This window comes from Penicilliopsis zonata, assembly GCF_001890105.1.
Source record: "Penicilliopsis zonata CBS 506.65 unplaced genomic scaffold ASPZOscaffold_19, whole genome shotgun sequence".
Classification (NCBI taxonomy): Eukaryota; Fungi; Ascomycota; class Eurotiomycetes; order Eurotiales; family Aspergillaceae; genus Penicilliopsis; species Penicilliopsis zonata.
In genome coordinates, this window is record NW_019208927.1 from 361,527 (window position 1) to 380,656 (window position 19,130).

General features: G+C 50.6%; 6 protein-coding genes across 6 annotated transcripts; 2 read left to right on the forward strand and 4 right to left on the reverse strand.

Annotated features, from left to right (window-relative positions):
- Positions 1 to 347: 347 nt before the first annotated feature.
- On the reverse strand, positions 348 to 2,710 carry ASPZODRAFT_74508 (hypothetical protein; the record flags this gene model as incomplete). The annotated part of the gene is made up of 7 exons (XM_022729969.1): positions 348 to 497; positions 552 to 768; positions 819 to 1,998; positions 2,062 to 2,378; positions 2,428 to 2,522; positions 2,586 to 2,615; positions 2,678 to 2,710. The coding sequence occupies 7 exons, from the start codon at positions 2,708 to 2,710 to the stop codon at positions 348 to 350; spliced, it is 2,022 nt and encodes a 673-aa protein (XP_022577971.1).
- Positions 2,711 to 3,697: 987 nt separating this feature from the next.
- ASPZODRAFT_136337 (hypothetical protein) lies at positions 3,698 to 5,474 on the forward strand. The gene is made up of 3 exons (XM_022724043.1): positions 3,698 to 4,073; positions 4,135 to 4,596; positions 4,688 to 5,474. The coding sequence occupies exons 1-3, from the start codon at positions 3,822 to 3,824 to the stop codon at positions 5,012 to 5,014; spliced, it is 1,041 nt and encodes a 346-aa protein (XP_022577972.1). The 5' UTR covers positions 3,698 to 3,821; the 3' UTR covers positions 5,015 to 5,474.
- ASPZODRAFT_103491 (hypothetical protein) lies at positions 5,276 to 6,336 on the reverse strand. The gene is made up of 5 exons (XM_022720836.1): positions 6,288 to 6,336; positions 6,180 to 6,197; positions 6,048 to 6,110; positions 5,807 to 5,878; positions 5,276 to 5,675 (listed from the first exon to the last, which is right to left on the reverse strand). The coding sequence occupies exons 2-5, from the start codon at positions 6,181 to 6,183 to the stop codon at positions 5,536 to 5,538; spliced, it is 279 nt and encodes a 92-aa protein (XP_022577973.1). The 5' UTR covers positions 6,184 to 6,197; positions 6,288 to 6,336; the 3' UTR covers positions 5,276 to 5,535.
- Positions 6,337 to 6,572: 236 nt separating this feature from the next.
- Positions 6,573 to 8,173, reverse strand: ASPZODRAFT_136339 (hypothetical protein). Its single transcript, XM_022724044.1, has one exon. The coding sequence runs from the start codon at positions 8,052 to 8,054 to the stop codon at positions 6,681 to 6,683; it is 1,374 nt and encodes a 457-aa protein (XP_022577974.1). The 5' UTR covers positions 8,055 to 8,173; the 3' UTR covers positions 6,573 to 6,680.
- A 129-nt stretch (positions 8,174 to 8,302) lies between these two features.
- Positions 8,303 to 13,829, forward strand: ASPZODRAFT_136340 (hypothetical protein). The gene is made up of 2 exons (XM_022724045.1): positions 8,303 to 8,674; positions 8,742 to 13,829. The coding sequence occupies exons 1-2, from the start codon at positions 8,443 to 8,445 to the stop codon at positions 13,610 to 13,612; spliced, it is 5,103 nt and encodes a 1,700-aa protein (XP_022577975.1). The 5' UTR covers positions 8,303 to 8,442; the 3' UTR covers positions 13,613 to 13,829.
- Positions 13,830 to 14,067: 238 nt separating this feature from the next.
- ASPZODRAFT_19559 (hypothetical protein) lies at positions 14,068 to 18,529 on the reverse strand (the record flags this gene model as incomplete). Its single annotated transcript, XM_022727423.1, has 4 exons — positions 14,068 to 17,408; positions 17,479 to 17,950; positions 18,009 to 18,165; positions 18,246 to 18,529. The coding sequence occupies 4 exons, from the start codon at positions 18,527 to 18,529 to the stop codon at positions 14,068 to 14,070; spliced, it is 4,254 nt and encodes a 1,417-aa protein (XP_022577976.1).
- Positions 18,530 to 19,130: the final 601 nt, after the last annotated feature.

The window sequence follows — 19,130 nt, forward strand, 5'->3', positions numbered from 1 at the left end:
CCCGGCTTTATAGGCCTTGCAGGGGGGGGGGTTCTGCGAGCGAATCTTTTCTTTCTACTTCCACGGCCACCCGGGGGGGACCTGCATCTTCACCTTATTCTTGGGGATTTTGCCAACCACCGAATACGGAGTAGACTGCATGATCGGGAGTATTGGAGTATTAGTATGTTGAACTGATAGAGTAGTGTAGTTTCTTTTGACTCGGTTTTACTAGGTCGATAACTTTCGCTTTGGACGTTGATCTAGATACGTTTCCTTGATTCAAGTACTGGGTCAGGACTGGGATCATAGTTTGGATATATTATCCAGATGCAGAGCAGACAGAATGTTCCAATGATGCGCTATATTTATTGAGGTGGTGCAAAATTCACCCATTCTGAGAAATCCATCCCCTGTATCCCTAGTTCCTGATCTACATCTGGAAAAATGGTGTTGAAGGATGTCGTATCCATGAATAGTTGGTTAGGCATGTGCATTAGGATCTCCTGCTGCTGCTGCTGTTGCTGTTGCTGCTGTTGCTGGAGCCGTTGCTGTTGCTGTTGTTCGTCGACTACCTGCGAGGAAGGGCTGCCGGTTGCCACGGCGGGCGAGCATAATCGGTTGATAACCTCCAAACACCGGGTTGCGAGTCGGTTGTTGCTCAGGGCTGGGTGTGCGAGGAGGTTCTTGGTCGTTTCCACGTCGTGCAGCCAGCTTGGGGCGTCGGGGCTGGCAGGATCGGTCATGAGGAAGATGGTGGGGATCAGGACAGCTTGGAAAAGAAAATAGCTGTTTTGTTAACCAAAATTAGAACAAAAGAAAGAAAAGAGGCTTCTTACAGAAAATACCAGGCGCCAAGTCTCGTACAGATGTTGTTCTCCATGTACTCGGAAATAGAGGAGATGGTGAATCTTGCGTTTTGAAGACAGAGCATCCGGCAGTCTGCTTCAAAGGGCTCGTCATCACGCGGCGTCGAGGTGTTGGGAGCCCACTTTCCGGCCGCCCAGCGCAGCAGGATGGGCCGGTACAAGAGAATGCGCAGGTTCCAGTCACGCCACAGAAGTCGGTTCCGGACCAAGGCGATGTGGTCGGGTTGCGGCTGGGGGGACGGCGGTGGTGGGTGTCTGAGGTAGAGTGGGAGGTCGTTGTACCACTGTTCCATCTGTTTTTGAAGATTCAAGGTTTCTTCGGGTGTGAGATGGGGGCTGGAGATCAGACGCTGGTATACGCTATTGGTGAGGAGGTGAAATTTCGCTTGCGCAATCAGGCCGGTGTACAGAGTGTGCTCCTGAACTTCGAGAGGCATGACGGTTGTTGTAGCTGTGAGGGCCTCGTCATGAATGTTTAGTACGTGTCGGGCGTCCATGACGTTGTCCTCGGGGAGGAGGATGGGTCGACCGAACGTCTTGGCTGCTCCGCTGTCGAAGATGTAGACCCCCCACCAGAGTCGCCGCCGGATTTCTCGTTGAAGGAGATTGATTTTCCAGCTAGGGAACTCTTTGTGGAGTCCAAGACTCATGGCCATCCTCACTGCCAGCCCCAGGAAATTCCAGCCCGTATTGGGTTTGTTTCTTTTCTGCGCGTAATTACTCAGCAATAACAGCGCCTGCACCAGGGTGAGGTTACCAGTCTCGAAGACCGACATTTGCTGCAGATGGCTCCGCGCCTCCTGGTAAAAGGTGATGTCGAGGTCGGAATTGTCGTCGCCAATACTCCACGCACCCAGGGCCAAGATGGTATTCAAAAGCACCTGCCAGGCTTGGCCATGAGGCCGGGGTATCTGTTCGTGAAACTGGGCCCTGAACGTCTCCTCATGCACGAACGGATAGCTCGTGTGGTAGTTTAGAAAATAGGCGTCCATGAACGCCTGTTCGATAAGGCCAGCCGGTGCCGTGTTCAACAGCTGTGATTTCAACGGCACACCCATTCCATTGCCTTTGAATGCCGGATTTTTGGGGAAATTCAGATCGAACCCATGCTTTAGAAGAGCTCGTAGTGGTACCACACTTGACGATGCGCCTACGAGGTCAGTTCACCCCCCTTTCAAACCATATTAATTCTATTTCGGGGAGGGATACTAACCGAAATACCCTGTTCCTTCTGGTTGGATAGATAGAGCGGCCATGCCATCTGCGAGATCCCGTGTGATCTCTTTCTCGGCCCAATCGAAGCCATCCGCCTGCTGCGGTAGAGCTTCAGGCGCCGCCTCATGTTGATCTACATCAGGTTTGATGGGCGTGGACTGCCTCGACGAGGACTTGGAGGACGCGCGAGGCTTCTGCTCGGGCTCTTGGTCTTGCAACAGGGAACGCACAGTTGCATCCAAATCGCCGTTGGGGAAAAGTCTTCCAAGAGCGGTTTCAAAGGCGCGCAGTCGGTCTTCGACACAAGTCAAGTGCCTGAAACGAGTCAATATTAGGCCCTTCTGGGGGAACCATCAGTCCTTACTGTCGAGTCAGAGGGCTCCTGGTGATTTTGGGGCTGTAACTGCATTCTTTGTTCAGTTGCCTACATTGTGCACAGATCGGGCGCTCTTTCGAGCACTGCCGCAACGTCAGCTAGGCCAGTCTTATTATCAAGTAAAAATATCTCGGCCCGAAGTTTACCTTGGACTTGCGCAGTCGGCATTCGTCGCACTGCGGGAGAACGAAGAGGTCAGCGGATCGGCCAAGCCTCCTGCGCGAGACAACCAACTGACAGCATAGGAGTGAGAATCCCGAGTACTGATCATTTTCCTTGCCTCTAGGTTCCTTTCTGATCTATTTGTCGATCACATAGGGCTGACGGCATCTGGAACGTGGGTTAGCGCCACTCGCTGCTTGTTTCCTTCTCGGAGTTTTTAATGTGGGCTGTTCCAACATACGATCGGCATGCAACGGTCAGTCAGGGGCCCGAAAATCGTGAGGTTCGTGGGTCTGCCGTCGTGGTGTCCCCTCGCGGATACATCTAGTTATATCGAGATGGCGAGGAGAGTTGTTGCTCCTGTTTGCGAGTTGCGAGGAGGAGTGGCTGACAGCTGTTACTTGTGTCAAGACTTGTACGAGGCGGGTCAGCTGATCACTGGAAATTTTCCCGGGACCTTATGTGGACGCTTGCGTTGACTACCAGGACTGGCTGAAACATGGCAAACGATTCTCCGCGGCAGCTGCACAGTCAGCGTGATGAGGTGAGCGTTTCTTTTCCCTGTCTCCAGCCTTCAGAAGGCATCTGCGCTTATTCAGTCCCTGTCAACTTGTCGAGCGAGCGATATGTTGTCACGTGATCGTTGACTATCAAGGTCCGAGGAAGGTACCCATACCTACAGGACATGTGTATATAGCTTTAAGAAAGGAAGAGACCGTAGATATATATTGATATCTGCTTGTTTACAGTTGGCCTGCTTCAAGGTACCACATGCTTCTAGTTATAAGAGGTTAATTGTATCCAATTGCAGTTTGAAAACAATTAAAGAGGTATTTATATATATTAGGTATCGAGGTAGCTAAGGTGACAATTACATTCATGCCAGATCTAGAGTAAACCATCAACCTAGGAATCCAAATCCTCAATGGATCGCACATCTATAGATTGGATTAAGATAGAAACGCCTAAATAGCCGTTGTATTCGAACAGAAGAACTGAATGCTGCTCTATGCAAGTCTTGGCGCTTCAGAATACCGAGAATAATTCTCGGGCCAATCAAGACTTTGCACAGGGATTTTTTGATATACAACGTCATCACGCTTTGGAGCTGTGCACTGGACACCAAAGAAAGCAAAGCAAAAAAAAAAAGAAATCGTCGTTTAGACAGCCTGTGATCCGGCTTTGATACTCTTTTTCTGTATATCCTCCCACCCCCAGCCATGCCTTCCCAGGCGGTGCTGCCGCCCCTCCTCAAGCCGTATATTTCCTCGCCGAGCCCCTCCTCCCTCACTGTCATTTCGTCAGTATTAGGCGCCACAGGCAATTGGCTGGTCCTCAGATTCATCTATGCCACCCTGGCTACGGCTCCGTATCTACATGATGCGTCAATCCCCAGAAATGAGAAGAGAAAAGTCGTCTTGGTCAGTTTCCTGCGGGGTTGGGACTTTTGGCGCGGGGAGGCGAAAAGATTAGTATTTCTACCATTCCTTCCTCGATAAAGAAAAAGAAGAAAAGAAAACTAAGCTATATAAGGGCCTGGATCTCACGCGTCTCCAAGACAAGAGCCAATTCGCATTTGTTGACGGGCTCTCGGAGCTCTTCAGTGTTTCCACACGACCAGCCCCGTCCCCGACGCCAGTCTTGCCAGGCAGCGCTGCTCCCAGGACAACCCTTCCTGTTCGTTCTGCTCCAGGCGTGGTACCTCCTCGGTCTGGGCTGCATCCTGCTCTGGGTACGAGCACCGCCTCTATCAATGACGGTCCAACGCCGCTACGCTTTTCCGGTCGTGGGACTACAGCGCTGGATGGATTGGAGAGAGATATCCTCAGGGCCGTGGATCGGCTAAAATCTACTGGAAGCAAAGACCAAGAAGAACAGGAGGAAGTCTCTGTGCTGCTCATCGTCGATCAACCGGACCTGGTACTTGCTGCAACGGGGCCGGCATTAGGCATTGGTGCCTCGGAGATGGGAGAGTGGTTACTGGGACTACAACAGGTCGGTTTCTACACATACTCTCTTACCCGGGAGACATTGTTAGACAGGCAGACGCGTCTTGTTGGAAGTTTACTGACAGATCCCCGAATAGCATGTTCACTCGACAGTCATGACGGTATCGGCCGATACGCCGCTGATCCATAATGCGTCCACGTTTGCTTCTCAACAGCCGTCTCCTTTGGAGACTGCGCAGGCAGCTTTTGTGACTGGATCGGCGCATCGAGCAGAAACAGTCATTCAGCTTCGCAATCTAGAAACGGGGGCGGCCAAGGACGTGAGTGGAGTGCTCAGAATCAGCAAAGGTGGTGCATGGGAAGAGAGCTGTGACCAACATGCGGACAGTCCCTGGGAGGAAAGGGAAGTCTTGTATTTCATGCAACGAGATGGTGGGGTTAGAGTATTTGGGCGCGGCGAATAGATTTCCATCAACCATAGGCGTTCAGGCGTGTACTATTCGATAGACAAACCAAGTTGGTTTCTGCATGCTGAGCCTGCTGTTCGATAAGTAATAGTGAAGAAACCTTAAAAATATAGAAAGTCGGGAGGCGGCTTGAAATTCATCAGACAGATCAGATTGGAACTAAAAATCTCAACGCATCTGTCCACGACATTGGGGATATCCGCCAGCCATAAAACACAGAAAAAGGTAATTTCAGGCGTGCTGTCCTAGTTCCTCTGATGCACCGAAGCCACACACACTAACTTTCCCGACAACCCTATCGTCCTCGGTGGCACGTTGTTCGTTTTCTTTTTTTTTTTGGAGAAGAAAAATTCTATAACGGCGAAGAGAGGAATCGGATCCACACTGAAGCCCCAAATTTTTTTTGTTCAACATTCATTCACTTTGCATTAAGACATGTTTTGCTGCGAAATGCTAAGTGTGACATGACCTCCTCCCAGCCCCTCTTCGAAAAAAACGAAACCGCGACGCCGAAGAATTTAGTGAGCCTCGGGGCCACGAGCACCCTTGGGAGTGCCGATCTGGAAGCCGTTCTGGAAGCGGCGGTGGACCTCCTTCAGGTGCCTCATGCGGCCGGTGCCGGTGGTCTTGCGTCTCTTGGCCTTCTCACCCCAGTTGACTGTTTAAATCATAAGAAGAAACCGTCAGTTTTGGATATCATAAAAACAGCAAAGTGCAGAGCGCAATCGACTCTCGATCATTCAAGCACGCAGATTTCTTTTGCAGGGAATGGAGTCGGGAATTTCGTACACTTGCGGGTCTTAGCAGCAGGGTAGCCGCAAGAAGCACAGGTCGACTTCTGGATGTGGAAGGAGCGGCGGCCTATAAAATATCCAGCGATATCGTTAGCCCTCGTTGTTCATTCATATGATCCCTCCCCCTTTCCTATCTCCGCGCCGTAACGTGTCCGAACTTGTTTCCTCGTCGTAACGAATCGCGAACCCGGTCGGATCAGGGAAAGAAAAATTCAACATTGGAATATAATACTGACCACAACGCCGGCAGAGGGTGTGGGACTTGTTGTGGCGCTTGCCAAAGCTGGAGGTACCCTTCGCTGTAATAGGTGTCAGTCTGCGAATATTCCTTCGACGACGGGGTTTTTTTTAATCGGCTCGGGACGTACTCATTTTGAATTAGGGAACTGTCAAACAGATAATGGCGTTAGTCAATGGGCAAGAAGGTATCGAAAAACTTCCAGGAGCGGAAGGTCAGTCGGCAATATGCAACTTACCTGGCGATTCCGTTGAAGGGCTGGTTGTCAATGTCGTCGTCGCTGGGCGTATCGAAAGTTCACCAGTGAGATCTGGGGCCCAGCGTCCTAAGCGAGTTGTGGCCTTCAGGGCTTAAACCTGGCGGGTCCCGTGACTGGTCACCCGAAGGCGGTAAAACTAGCAGTAGACACTAAGCCCATTATGGCTTAGCATAAACCAGAAAGATCATGTGATTAAAATAGGATCTAGATTTCTACGCTAGCACCAAAAGAGAAGTCAAAGCAGGAAGGTACCAGTTACTTGAGGTACTTCTAAAATGTTGCCAAATGTACATTGGGTATTGATCTGTTATAGTCCAAACTCCTAATAGCAATGCAGAAACCATAGTCAAACACACAGGTGCAGGTGCACTTTCAATCTTTCCCCAGGAAAGCAGCCATAGGGTCTTGGGCTGCCAGGCGACTCCGTTTGTAAGTCTCCATCTCCTCTTCAGTGATCCCCGACTGTAGCTCCATGATTGTCCGTTTCTTAGTGGCATTTAATGCCTCGCTCTTCTTGGACTCTTTCTCGGCTTCAAGGCCATCATCGTTTTCATTGGCATTGTCGGCGGCTTCTTGCAGCATCCGATCACTCGCTTCCTCAAATGCTTTCTTTCCGTCCTCGCCGGTACAGTAGCTGTTCTTCACCGTGGAGTGGCAACAGGCATATCCCCATTCGAAGTTAAACCACCAGCTCCCCCAGACTGTACTGTGATTGTTGACAAGAATATCCTCGGCGTATTTGGACTTGACTGCTTGCTTTGGCGCGCCCTTGATGGCACCGGTTTCGTCGTACTCGACGAAGCGCTCGTTCTCAACCACCATGGTTTCGCGTAGCGGGGTTGGGGCAAGATGCTCTGCACCACCGTACTTATCCAAGAGCGCCTTACGTTGTGACTGGCGCTTGGCCTCCGCCTCAGCAATCTCTTTCTTCCGCATGATCTCGCCCGATGTAGGGTTTGCCTGCATATGATGCTGCCCATTTCCACGCTCCTGAGACTCCCAGGCGTACTTTTGTGCCCGCTCAAACTCTGCCGCGTCGCCCGAGAAGCGCACAAAGTTCTCTTCTGCAACTAGAACGGCAGCTCGATCCTCCTGTGCTCCCGAGTCTACCATCCGTCGAGACTTCGGGTCGTACTTGGCAGAATCCAGATCCAGATTTATTAAGTAATTCGCAGTATCTTCTCGTAGTCGAAGATTGCGCGTCGCGGTGCTTTGCTGTCTGCCCATATCCGACTCTTCTGCATATCGCGCTTCTTCCTTGGTGGCGACCTCTTCGTCTTCCTCCTCGCTCATTTCAGCTCCTCCATCTTGCTTCGATTTGTGTTTGAGCTTTTCTAGCTCTTCGAAATCCTCGACGACCTGCTTGTACTCGCTGGGGTCGTAGCCATTCCAGCGATCCCTCTTGGCATCCCATCCAAGGTTCACATCTTGTACCATTTCATCCGCCTGGATATCCTTGCCAGTCCACCGGGCACCTTGCTTTCTCGGTCGGCTCAAACATTCCTTTGCCTTGTGGGTCATCGCACCGCAATTCTCACACGCGCCTTTGCGATACTTGGTCGCGGCCGGTCCGGCTCGCCTCCCTCGATCATACCATTTCGAGTCTCTTTCCTGTTTCTGCAGACGCTGATGCTCGAGATAATCGCTTTCAGAAGACTCATTGTCGATATAGAACGGCTTTTTCGAGATGAAGGTGGGAATGTACTCGTTGCGTTCTCCTGACGCGGTCTCGTTCGGTCGGGACATAGCGGTAGTAGATCGAGAGTACACCAAACCGTATTATAAATATGAAGCAAAATGAAATATCAGGGCAATAAACCCACTCCAAAAGCGCGATCGAGCGCTTGTATAAATGTGTTGGGTGGCTGACTTTCATTTCTGTCGTTCTGGACTCGCCGACGATAACGGCCGATAGAGGTCACATGACCAGGCGTTGCCGCCGCGCAGCCCGAGAGGCGCGTGAATCATCATCATCTACAACGTCGCGTAACTGGATGGAATCTAGGTATTTCAAGCTCTCGCTTCATAATTTGTACCTCCCAACGCCCGGATCTGTGACATATAACATAAAAGTCCACGATATGGTGTGTTGGCGCTGCATTCATGATCGCCACAGTTCTCTTCAAGTCGACTGATGGAGCCCTTTCGAGTGCGCCTCAACTGCATCGATCACTACCAAGCGACTCCGACCGAGTTTGATTCTTCCTTGCCGTACAGAGATGGGGCGTCTTCGGCCAACAGACCCAAAGTCCCTGTTATCAGGATATTTGGGTCTACTGAGACCGGGCAAAAGGTCTGCGTTCACGTGCATGGTGCCTTCCCTTACCTGTACGTTGAATATGACGGGCCATTAAATGCAGATGAAGGTTTGTAATGCGTGATCGATCGATCCCTCTTTGGAAGTAGCTGGATTCTTATTGATCCTATGTGTAGTGAACTCGGCGATCCAACAGCTTCATGCGTCGATCGATCGTGCACTGGCGACTAGCTATAACCGCAACGCGTATGACAAGAACGCGGCCTTCGTTGCCCATGTCAGCTTGGTGAAGGGAGTCCCTTTCTACGGGTACCATGTGGGATATCGTTTCTACTTTAAAATATACCTACTGAATCCGCTTTATATGACTCGACTTGCAGATCTGCTGGTGCAAGGAGCTGTCTTGAACCGGCCGTTGCAGCCCTATGAAAGCCACCTGCAATATGTTCCACAGTGGATGTGTGACTACAGCTTGTATGGGTGTGCGTACATGAATTGCGGCAAAGTCAAATTTCGTGCCCCAGTTCCGGATTACCTTGAGCTGTCCGACTTGTCGCATCGTTGGCACAGCTATTCTATCGAGCAGGGGTCAATATCAGATGAAGCAGCGTTACCAAAGCAGAGCCACTGCCCGCTAGAAGTTGATGTGTGTATACAGGATATCCTGAACCGGACGGAAATCACGGAAAGACCCCTGCATCAAGATTTCATCGAGTTTCTGAAACCGGCTGTGTCGGATGAGCGACTCGTTCCAAGTATGGCAGGTTTATGGCAAGACGAAACTAGACGGAGGAAGAAACGCCTAGGAATCATAGATCCTGAAAGCAGCCCGTTTAACCCAGAAGAGCTGGTCTCGATGTCAGCAGACCCTAGAAACCAATCAGATGGCGGTTGGATACATGAAGAGGAGTTCCGAGAGATGGTCAATAAAATGGCCATTGAAGAGAACCGCAGAAGCGAATCAAAAAACGCCACCTTTACGTCGTTCGTGCAAAAAAAGCCGTTTGAAGATGAGATTAGGACTGCACTGGAAAGTGTAGAAGAGCTGTACCCCGATAGACTAAAGGATAAGCAAATTCAGCCCTATGATCATGGAAATAATGGGGGCCACGACCATCCTAAGATTCACGTTGACGAAAGCAAAGTACAGTCCTCTGACGCAGACGATTCATTGGGCTACTTGAATGAGTACTCTGACAACATTTTCGGTACTTTTGATGATGGAGAGGATATTGAGGACTCTACAGACATTCCAGCTGCCGAGCCCGAGTTTAACCCGGATCCTGATGAGATCGGGGCACCTAAAGATACGAATGCTCCATCGGAATCGGAATCGGAATATTGCAGCTTTCCAGACGGAGAGCTTGAAATTCCTCTCGCCATCACTCAGGAAGAAAGCGGGCCTGAAGCTGAGGTTGGCCCTTATAAGAAGGGTATAAAAAGGTCGATCGACAGACCGGGAAATGACCAGAACAACTCCCAACTCACCAAGAAGAGGTCGATTAAGCAGAGCGCAGGTATAAAAGAGTCATCACGAACGATTTTCGGAGCCTCGCAGTCAGCCCACGCTTCCCATAAGGAATCGAGACATGGGGAGTTCACTCGTAGTGTCAGGTTCGACACAGATTTGGTTTCATCCACTCCAGGCCTTGCCCCTTCCTTGAGATCCAGCCAACCAAAAGGTGATCGGGTGCTTCAGAAGCTTAATTTTCCAGTGGTCAAAGACCCTACAGATCCTATGACCATGCTCCGGTTCAGTCAAGAAAGTGGTCACTCAAAGCATTTGTCCCAAGCATCTCAAGATCTCGAGCCCGATTCTTCCTCTACAATTCCTGCTGCCGAGCCCTCCAGCTTGCAATTTGACGATGGAACTTCGTCTCAATTCCAAGGATCATCCTCCACCGAGACACCCTTCACTTCATCTAATCATAATTTGGCATCTACCTTCCACGATGCGTTTGATATCCCTCTTGATAGAACACTATTTTGTCTTCAAAGGTCTTGTCCAACTGCGGCTGAGATAGCCGCAACGTTAAACTACCATGGACAGCCCTCCGTCATCTATCAGAAGGCGTACTATAGTGATGAAGGCGACGTACCGGAACGACAGCGCGAATATGCAGGCCGCGAATTCCGTTTGCAAAGCGACTCGATTCATTATCTACCGGACTTTGACCCTTCTGGGCGGTCTTCTGCGATGTTCGGGAAACAGATACCGTCATCTTTCGACCGGGAAAACCAGGAGAAAACCGATCAGAAACTGCGGGAAGCCTGTAGCCTCCGGACTTGGGAGTTTGCTGCGGTGCCTCCCAGCCGCTCGGAGGTCGTAAGTTGGTTCAACCACCAGAGGCAAGATGAATGCAAAGAGGAAGCTGCGAAAGTCATTCAGATTGCACCGCCATCCAAGCCCAACGTTCTCTCCCAGATTGAGGGGCCCACACAGATGAATGATTTTGGATTCAAGTATTCCCAGCGGAAGAAGTCGACAAGTGTCGACCGTCCCACGCAATATATGAGCATGATGAGCTTGGAGGTTCACGTCAACACAAGGGGTGCTTTGGCTCCCAATCCTGAAGAGGATGAAATAACGTCTATCTTCTGGTGCGTTCAATCCGAGGGCGAGGACCTTGACGTGAACGGAACAATTCCAAACTCACATGTTGGAATGCTACTTCACGGCGACGATGAAGGTCCCAAAGGCAAAGTGACCAAGGCTCTCACTATAGACCTCGAGTGCGAACCAACTGAACTTGACCTTATTACTCGATTGGTTGATATTGTTCGATTCTACGATCCTGATGTTATTACTGGCTATGAAGTCCACAATGGCTCTTGGGGATATGTGATTGAGAGAGCCAGGAAGAAGTACGATTATGACTTGTGTGACGAACTTTCTCGAGTCAAGTCTCAAGCCCATGGACGATTTGGAAAGGATAGCGATCGATGGGGCTTCAATCATACATCTTCTATCCGGGTGACCGGCCGGCACATGATCAATATCTGGCGTGCTATGAGAGGGGAACTTAATCTGTTGCAGTACACAATGGAAAACGTTGTATTCCACCTCCTACAACGTCGAATACCCCATTACTCTTTTCAAGATCTGACCGCATGGTTTCAGAGCGAGACGCCTCGGGACCTGCTTAAGGTCGTGGACTACTTCGTGTCACGAGTGCAGATGAACCTGGAAATATTGGATGCAAACGAACTTATCCCACGCACAAGCGAGCAGGCAAGATTACTTGGGATTGACTTTTATTCGGTCTTTTCTCGAGGCTCGCAGTTCAAAGTTGAGTCCTTAATGTTTCGGATTGCCAAACCTGAAAATTTTATACTTGTCTCTCCAAGCAAGAAGCAAGTCGGCCAACAGAATGCGCTTGAATGCCTTCCACTGGTCATGGAACCCCAGAGCGACTTTTATACGAGCCCCCTGTTAGTCCTGGATTTTCAGTCTCTTTATCCGAGTGTGATGATAGCCTATAATTATTGCTATTCTACCTTCCTTGGCAGAGTTCAACACTGGCGAGGTCGAGATAAAATGGGCTTCATGGATTATGACAGACAGGCAGATATTTTGGGATTGTTGAAGAACAATATCAACATAGCGCCAAATGGCATGATCTACGCTAAAACCGAAGTTCGAAAGTCCTTACTGGCCAAAATGCTTACCGAAATCCTTGAGACTCGTGTCATGGTAAAGACCGGGATGAAGGCAGACAAGGATGACAGGATCCTGCAGCGTCTCCTCAATAACAGGCAACTTGCCCTGAAACTTATTGCGAACGTCACGTATGGATATACGTCAGCGTCATTTTCAGGCCGGATGCCGTGCTCTGAGATTGCAGATAGCATTGTTCAAACTGGCAGAGAGACTCTTGAAAAGGCTATAGCATTGATACATTCGGTCGAGCGCTGGGGTGCCGAAGTAGTGTACGGAGACACGGACAGTCTTTTCGTCTATTTGAAGGGACGATCTCGAGAGGAAGCCTTTGATATCGGCGAAGAAATTGCCAAGGCTGTCACCGATATGAATCCTCGCCCCGTGAAGCTCAAGTTTGAAAAGGTATACCATCCATGTGTTCTGCTTGCAAAGAAGAGGTACGTTGGCTTCAAATACGAGGACCGGAACCAGAAAGAGCCCGAATTCGACGCCAAAGGAATTGAGACGGTCCGCCGGGATGGCACGCCGGCTGAGCAGAAGATCGAAGAGAAGGCCCTCAAAATCCTTTTCCGAACCGCAGATCTGAGTCAAGTCAAGAGCTATTTTCAGAATCAGTGTTTGAAAATCATGCAAGGAAGGGTGTCCATCCAAGACTTTTGTTTTGCCCGAGAAGTACGACTTGGAACATACAGCGACAGAGGCCTACCCCCCGCCGGTGCTCTGATCAGCACCAAGAAGATGCTCGAAGATCCTAGATCCGAGCCACAATACGGGGAACGTGTGCCATATGTCGTGGTCACCGGCGCGCCTGGCTCAAGGCTGATAGACCGCTGCGTGCCGCCTGAAAGCCTCCTTCACGACGCTCAACTGGAACTCGATGCCGAATACTACATCACCAAGAATTTGATCCCTCCCCTGGAACGAATTTTCAACTTGGTCGGTGCCAATGTGCGCCAGTGGTACGAGGAGATGCCTAAGATCCAGCGCATTCGCCGCATTGAAGGGACGACATCGGCGGCAACCGGGGTTGGCCTCCGAAAAACCCTCGAATCCTACTTGAAGTCATCCGCCTGTGTCATCTGCAAAACCAAGCTCGACGACACCGACAACCCCATCTGCAGCGAGTGCATGCAGCAGTCTCACGTCTCATTGCTTAATATCACATCCCGCTTACAACAGGCTGAGAAGCGGGTATTGAACCTGCACACTGTCTGCCGCTCGTGCATGGGTGTGCCATTCGGAGACGAGGTGAAATGTGACAGTCAGGACTGTCCGGTTTTCTACTCGCGCACTAGAGACGGTGCCAATTGGAAATCCACCAAGGCTGTGTTGGGGCCTGTGGCCAAATTGCTCCAGGACATGAGCGAAAAGGATCTGGAGTGGTAGTCACTCTCACCTTGGTATACCCTGAATGACATCTTGGAAGAAACAGGTTTTAGTCGCGCGGAGTTGAAAGAAAACATTAGAGTCAATGGTGTTGAGGGTTTCTGGCATACACTGTGTGTAGCGTTTTTTGGAATAGTGTATAAAATATGAGCTAACAAGGACTTAATGAATGGATGAAACAGCACAAAGATAGTATTATTTGATTCTATGAAATCGCTGGTCCATCTTTCAATGCTCAAACTGGGCACCACTGAAATCCGTAAGAGCTAAAGAGAGAGAAAAACAAAGCAAAGCAAAGCAGGAAAAATCAACCCTTGGAGCTGCTGGTTCTGTAACTCCTGGAGAAGGGACGTAGAGACTGATGCAAGCAATCAATGCCCGAGGGTCAGATTGAAACTCAGAAGCAGGTAAGAGTGGTTAAAAAAAGCAAATTATCTAGGTACAAAGTAGTTGATTTAGATACCAAGCAATGCAGTGAGTCTGTCCAGAGCGGTAGGCTTAAGGTCACCCTCCTGTTCGACAATCTCGATATCACCCTTGTCTTTATCCGGATTGTCTGCGATGGTTGTGAAAACTATGCTTGAGGTTCCAACCGGAGGAGAAAGAATAAGCTCCTGCTTTTCGTCAAGCTCGGTGGTGATGCTTGCCTTCTGCTGCTCTGTAACGGTGGGGAGAGTCTCGTCCGATCCCACGGGCTCGCTGCCGTTACTGCAGAGGTCAATCAGGCTGCAAATTGGCCCAGATGATGGGAAAGATGTCTTTTCTTCCCGAGAGACGAAGCCAAATTCATGAAGTAGATTTTCATTCACGTTTTGCTCGCTCGCCGGGCTTTGGGCAGTGGTACTAGGCTCGGCCGAAACGGGGACGCTTGCATCACCATCGAACAAACCGAAAGGATCATCCGGATGCTGTACTGTATCGAGCTTCGAAGCTTTTTGCTCTTTGACATCGGTCTGATCATTCTCGTCGCTGTCTTTTTTAAGGACAGGAACTTCCTTGGACAAATAGATTCTCTCCAGTTCGCTTGTATCAAACGTGGGCTCGGCCTCCTCGTAGTGTCTCATGGCAATCTTGCCGAGGAGATGTGGCAGAAGCCAAGGGAAGCTGATTAAAGGCAGCTCCTCAATTTTGGGAACCGCTCTGTGGAATTGGAGATCACTGGCGGGGTTCTCATCCTCGTGCTTCTTCAGCGCCGCTGCCACCTCCTGTTGAGTAACACGGTACATGGCAACAGCCAACGGAGCAAGCTTCTCAAACTCCCGCCCGCCAACTTTGTCGTAGCAATCCTTGCGGAATCGGTCGCGGAGAGACTGAGAGATGCCGCCAATCTCTTCGTGGAACTTGTAGTCCTTGCTCATGTTGGCGTGGGCGAGTACAAAGGTCGACCAGATTTCAAATTCTGTCTTGATCTCATTCTGCGCCATGATTCTCCGCATGGCAGCATCATAGTCGGACTTGAGTTCCCTCGCAAACTGCATCAGATCTTCGCTAACATGAATGCCGCAGTTGAGAATCCGTGCATCAAAAGGCATCTCGAGGTTGGGAACAAAATTGACTCGCTCAACGGCATTATAAAGCTGACCCAAGACCCTGCCGGACCGGTAAATCTGGTCCTTGGGCTTGTGTTTCCTCTCCATAAAGTGAGGCCACATCCGGGGCTGCAGGTTACGGGTCATCACGGCGGGATTTCCGGTTTTGTTGTAATCGACCGCGTCGGAATGGAGCTGGGCAAGCCGGATGCACTTGTCTTCGTTGACTCCGTCTTCTAGATAATCGGCCCAGGCCAGGTGTGCAAGCGCGATCCGAGGCAGGCAGTCGTTTTTCATGTACTGGACGAAGAACGAAGTGATCTCGTTGACAGTCACATCACGATCCAGATCCCTCGCCTTGTTGGACACATACCTCATGGGAGGACGGAACCAATGCTTCGGCAGTAGATCTTGATCCCAGATCACGAGGTAGTCGTCACCATCCAGATCTCCGCCAGAGCACATACTGGCAATGTCACGGTCGCCTGTCTGTGGCAGGACGATCACATCATGTAAATGTTTGAGCTCGGGATTATTAACCGCCCGGACTACACGAATATCCCCAGGATGCAGCGACGGATTACGAGCCAGAATGCAGGGACCTTCGATGATCTCGAATTTGCCATTCTTTTCCGGATTGGAAATCTGCACGAAGATCTCGGGCAATGCCGCCAGCTTCTCCTCACGGGTTGCATTTTCATTGGGAATCGCGTCAGAGAAATGGCCCTTGAGGGTGCCGGACTCATCCATGCAGCCTAGGAGGCACGCCCCCTGGTCGATGGCGATCTTGGCCTTTTCTTTGAGATATTTTAGATGCCAGGCCCGCCAGAGTGTCAGCAGGGAAGCCAAGAATGGCTCCTTGCTCTTGTAGAAACCATCTCTGACCATTTGGCTAATGACCAGAGTCATCTGGTTGGGGTCGACATACTTCCCAAGCCAGTAGATTGCCTGGGAATCACTAGACATTGCTTGGTCTAGGCTGGCAAGCATGTCATTGAGCTTTTTAGTGAAAATCGCATCGGCAATCCCCAAAGAAGACAGGACCACGATGATCTGCCTATTGAGGGTCGCCATGGAGAACTGGGACCAGCGGATCACTTCGAGGCCGGTGTGGATTGCGGCAAATTTGTTCTGGCTTGGGCGGATTTGCACTTCTAGTCGCTGGGCTTGGGGCCAGACGGCAAGCATGCCCTTGCAGCCACCGAGTCGAAACTGAAAAGCGGAAGGATGATCTCCAGACGGGGTCTTAATCTTGAGCTCTGTAGTAATCATCTGGGCGAGGAACTTGGATATGCGGCCGATGCCGTCGGAAAACGTGTAGCCGTTTCGTTCGATGTCTTCAATTTGACGCATCTGGACCATGCAGCCATTGATGGCACGGGTCGTTGAGAAGCACTGACCCAGTCTCGCAGCGTGTTTGGCGATGTTGCGGATGTCGCTGAAATGTCCCATCCACGCCCGGATGGTGGCTGCGTTGATGTCGGGGAGTGGTGCGAAGAAGTAAGCACCATGCTCGCGGAACTGCGAATTGCCAAAGGCGAGGAACTCATAGTGTCTGTCACCGATTACGATACCGTTTGCCAGGGTCCTCTTGACTCTTGTGAAGACCTCGTCCATGGTATTATCCATGGTTGAATTGATCCGGCCCTGGTGTCTCTCGTCCGTGAATCTGACGCGAAGAAAGCGATCCGCATGTTCAATGTACCGGCGGATCACGCGGTTCGAGATGTCGACCGTTGGAGTATTGTAGTAGACAGTACTCGGCGTGATCCTGACCGAGCGCATGTAGCAACAATAGGGAGGGATCTTGGCATCGGTCACGCCCTTAATGAACTGAAGTTTGAAAATTTCCATTGGATCATGAAAGACATGCTTCTTGGCCGCAATGTGCTCCAGGAGACGTTTAGCTTCAGTCTCGCCCAGATCGTTCAGCTTCGTAGCAAATTCTCTGGTCATCGAATATTCACAGAGGTAGCCATTCGAAAGACAAACCTCAAGCTGATACCGGACCGGAAAAGGAAGATGGACATAGATCTCATTAGTAAGATCTTCTATGAAGGATGAGGGACCGGGATTCTGGCGACTATCTGCATAGTCAATCCACTTCCAGACAGGTAGCGGCCGTTCTGCATCGACAGGCCACTCCGTGATCTGCCCAGCACCGTCGACGGCGATGTTAAAGTCATTAAGAACGCTGCAAACCAAGGCCAAGGCTCCCTTGTCGTCTACATCTGCTGGATAAACGATCTTGAAGGCGTTCCAGCGACCTAGGTGGAGAGAAGGGGATTAGTTGATACGCATAAAGCACCTGCAGGGTTGATTGACTTGGCGACTTACCGATGTCGATGAGGGGCTTTGACTTGCGGAGGCTAATGGGAAGAGTACTAAGTTCTCTGGGAACTGCGACGATGTCGGTCTGTCGAAACCAGACGTCCGACTCTCTCCAGCTATTATCACCTTCATGGAATGTGTTTTGGATATTCCAGATCCTTCGGCGATAAATAGGAGGATTTTCAAGTATGATATAGTGAGACACGCGCTTTGACTGCTCGTCTTGATGCTGGAACATGCGACTCAGCTGTGCAAGCGAGATCGAAAGTCGGTAGTCTTGATAGAGCTCCTCGACGAGAGCACTTCTGGGGTTAGCGCGGCGGACGATATGTAGCTGAAAGCCGATGATTACTTCTCGACGCTTGAGGTCGATGATGAGTGTTGGCTTGCCGTCTGGGCCAGGACCGATGCTGCGCATGGGAAGCATCGTGTGCTCGCCGATCTTGACACCAATGCTGAGGGACTCTAAGGGAAGTTTCTAGTTAATGGGATTAGCGCGACTGATGCATTCTCTTTGATGGGGTAACAACGCTTACGATTTTGGCCGGATAGAAGACATTGGGGCGGATAGGGCTCGGGATCTGGCTGTGCTGGTGATTGAGGTCCAAGTAAACCGTAATTACTGCAGTGGTCTTGTCGGGGAATCCGATGATGTATGCTCCGTTTCTCCAGAAATCTTCACGCGGAGGGGGGCTATTGCAAGTATGTTGTCAGCTTTCGAGTGACAGCTGGGGTGAGTGTAGGTACGGTGAGAAAAAAAAGGTGATACTGACCTGAATCGCAATTTTCCTTTGCTTTCGCGTCTGCCATGAGTGTCTTCGAAGAGATCGATGGAAGTGATATAGCCCTCCTTCTTGAAGTTCTGCCAGAGATCGAATGTGGTCACTTTGAGGGGAACGTTGACCAGGATGATCGCCAGCGACTCCCACTGTTTCCAGGGGGGGTTCACCACCGTCCCAGGTCTGGCGAGAGGACGTCGGTGGGCAGGCTGGATACCCAGACCATACCCACCGCGTCCTCTGCCTCGAGGACCTCTTGGGGCTCCTCGTCCTCTCATCTTGGTTGATGAGGAGGGAGAGGAAAAGGAAGAAGGAAGGGGAGGGGGAGAAATGAGAGAAGAAAAGGACCTCTCCGAACCACCACCACCACCACCACCACCACCCCCCGAGACCGGTGGGACGCGAGATTCACCGTGAGTACCCCTCACTGAGGGCCCCAACAGTGACTCGGAGGTCACAACACTGCCAGCACTACCAGTGACTGGCTGCAAGTGAAAACAAGCCTGGTAAGGCAACCAGGACATATTCGACCGGATGACCGAGTTGGGATTTTTCTGCCATACCACCATGGCAACGATAAGTCTTTTTTCTTTTATCGGTGATACTCCTGGCTTTGGAGCCACCTCTGCCTCCTCTGGTCTTCACAGACCTCTTGTCGTTGAAACCGATTGCATCGAATTTCTTTTGTCGGTGGCCTCGCCGTCACCTACGGACGGACATTATTATCCTATACAGGGAGAGATACATCAGTACTTAAGCTATCATCAACTAAAAAAAGTAGACTATGATACAAGGCAGCAGATCCTAGGCCCAATGGTTTATTATATGGGTCACCAAAATCTGTCTGTCTGTCTCTTGACGCAGCAGCAGCCGTTGGCA

Coding starts and splice junctions, on each gene's coding strand:
- ASPZODRAFT_136337 (XM_022724043.1), top strand. CDS start 3,822: ATGCCTTCCCAGGCGGTGCTGCCGCCCCTCCTCAAGCCGTATATTTCC. Junction 4,074..4,134: donor GCGGGGAGGCGAAAAGATTA/GTATTTCTACCA, acceptor AAGCTATATAAG/GGCCTGGATCTCACGCGTCT. Junction 4,597..4,687: donor GGTTACTGGGACTACAACAG/GTCGGTTTCTAC, acceptor ATCCCCGAATAG/CATGTTCACTCGACAGTCAT.
- ASPZODRAFT_103491 (XM_022720836.1), bottom strand. Junction 5,879..6,047: donor CACCCTCTGCCGGCGTTGTG/GTCAGTATTATA, acceptor GATATTTTATAG/GCCGCCGCTCCTTCCACATC. Junction 5,676..5,806: donor TGCTGCTAAGACCCGCAAGT/GTACGAAATTCC, acceptor TGATTTAAACAG/TCAACTGGGGTGAGAAGGCC.
- ASPZODRAFT_136339 (XM_022724044.1), bottom strand. CDS start 8,054: ATGTCCCGACCGAACGAGACCGCGTCAGGAGAACGCAACGAGTACATT.
- ASPZODRAFT_136340 (XM_022724045.1), top strand. CDS start 8,443: ATGGAGCCCTTTCGAGTGCGCCTCAACTGCATCGATCACTACCAAGCG. Junction 8,675..8,741: donor GCCATTAAATGCAGATGAAG/GTTTGTAATGCG, acceptor TCCTATGTGTAG/TGAACTCGGCGATCCAACAG.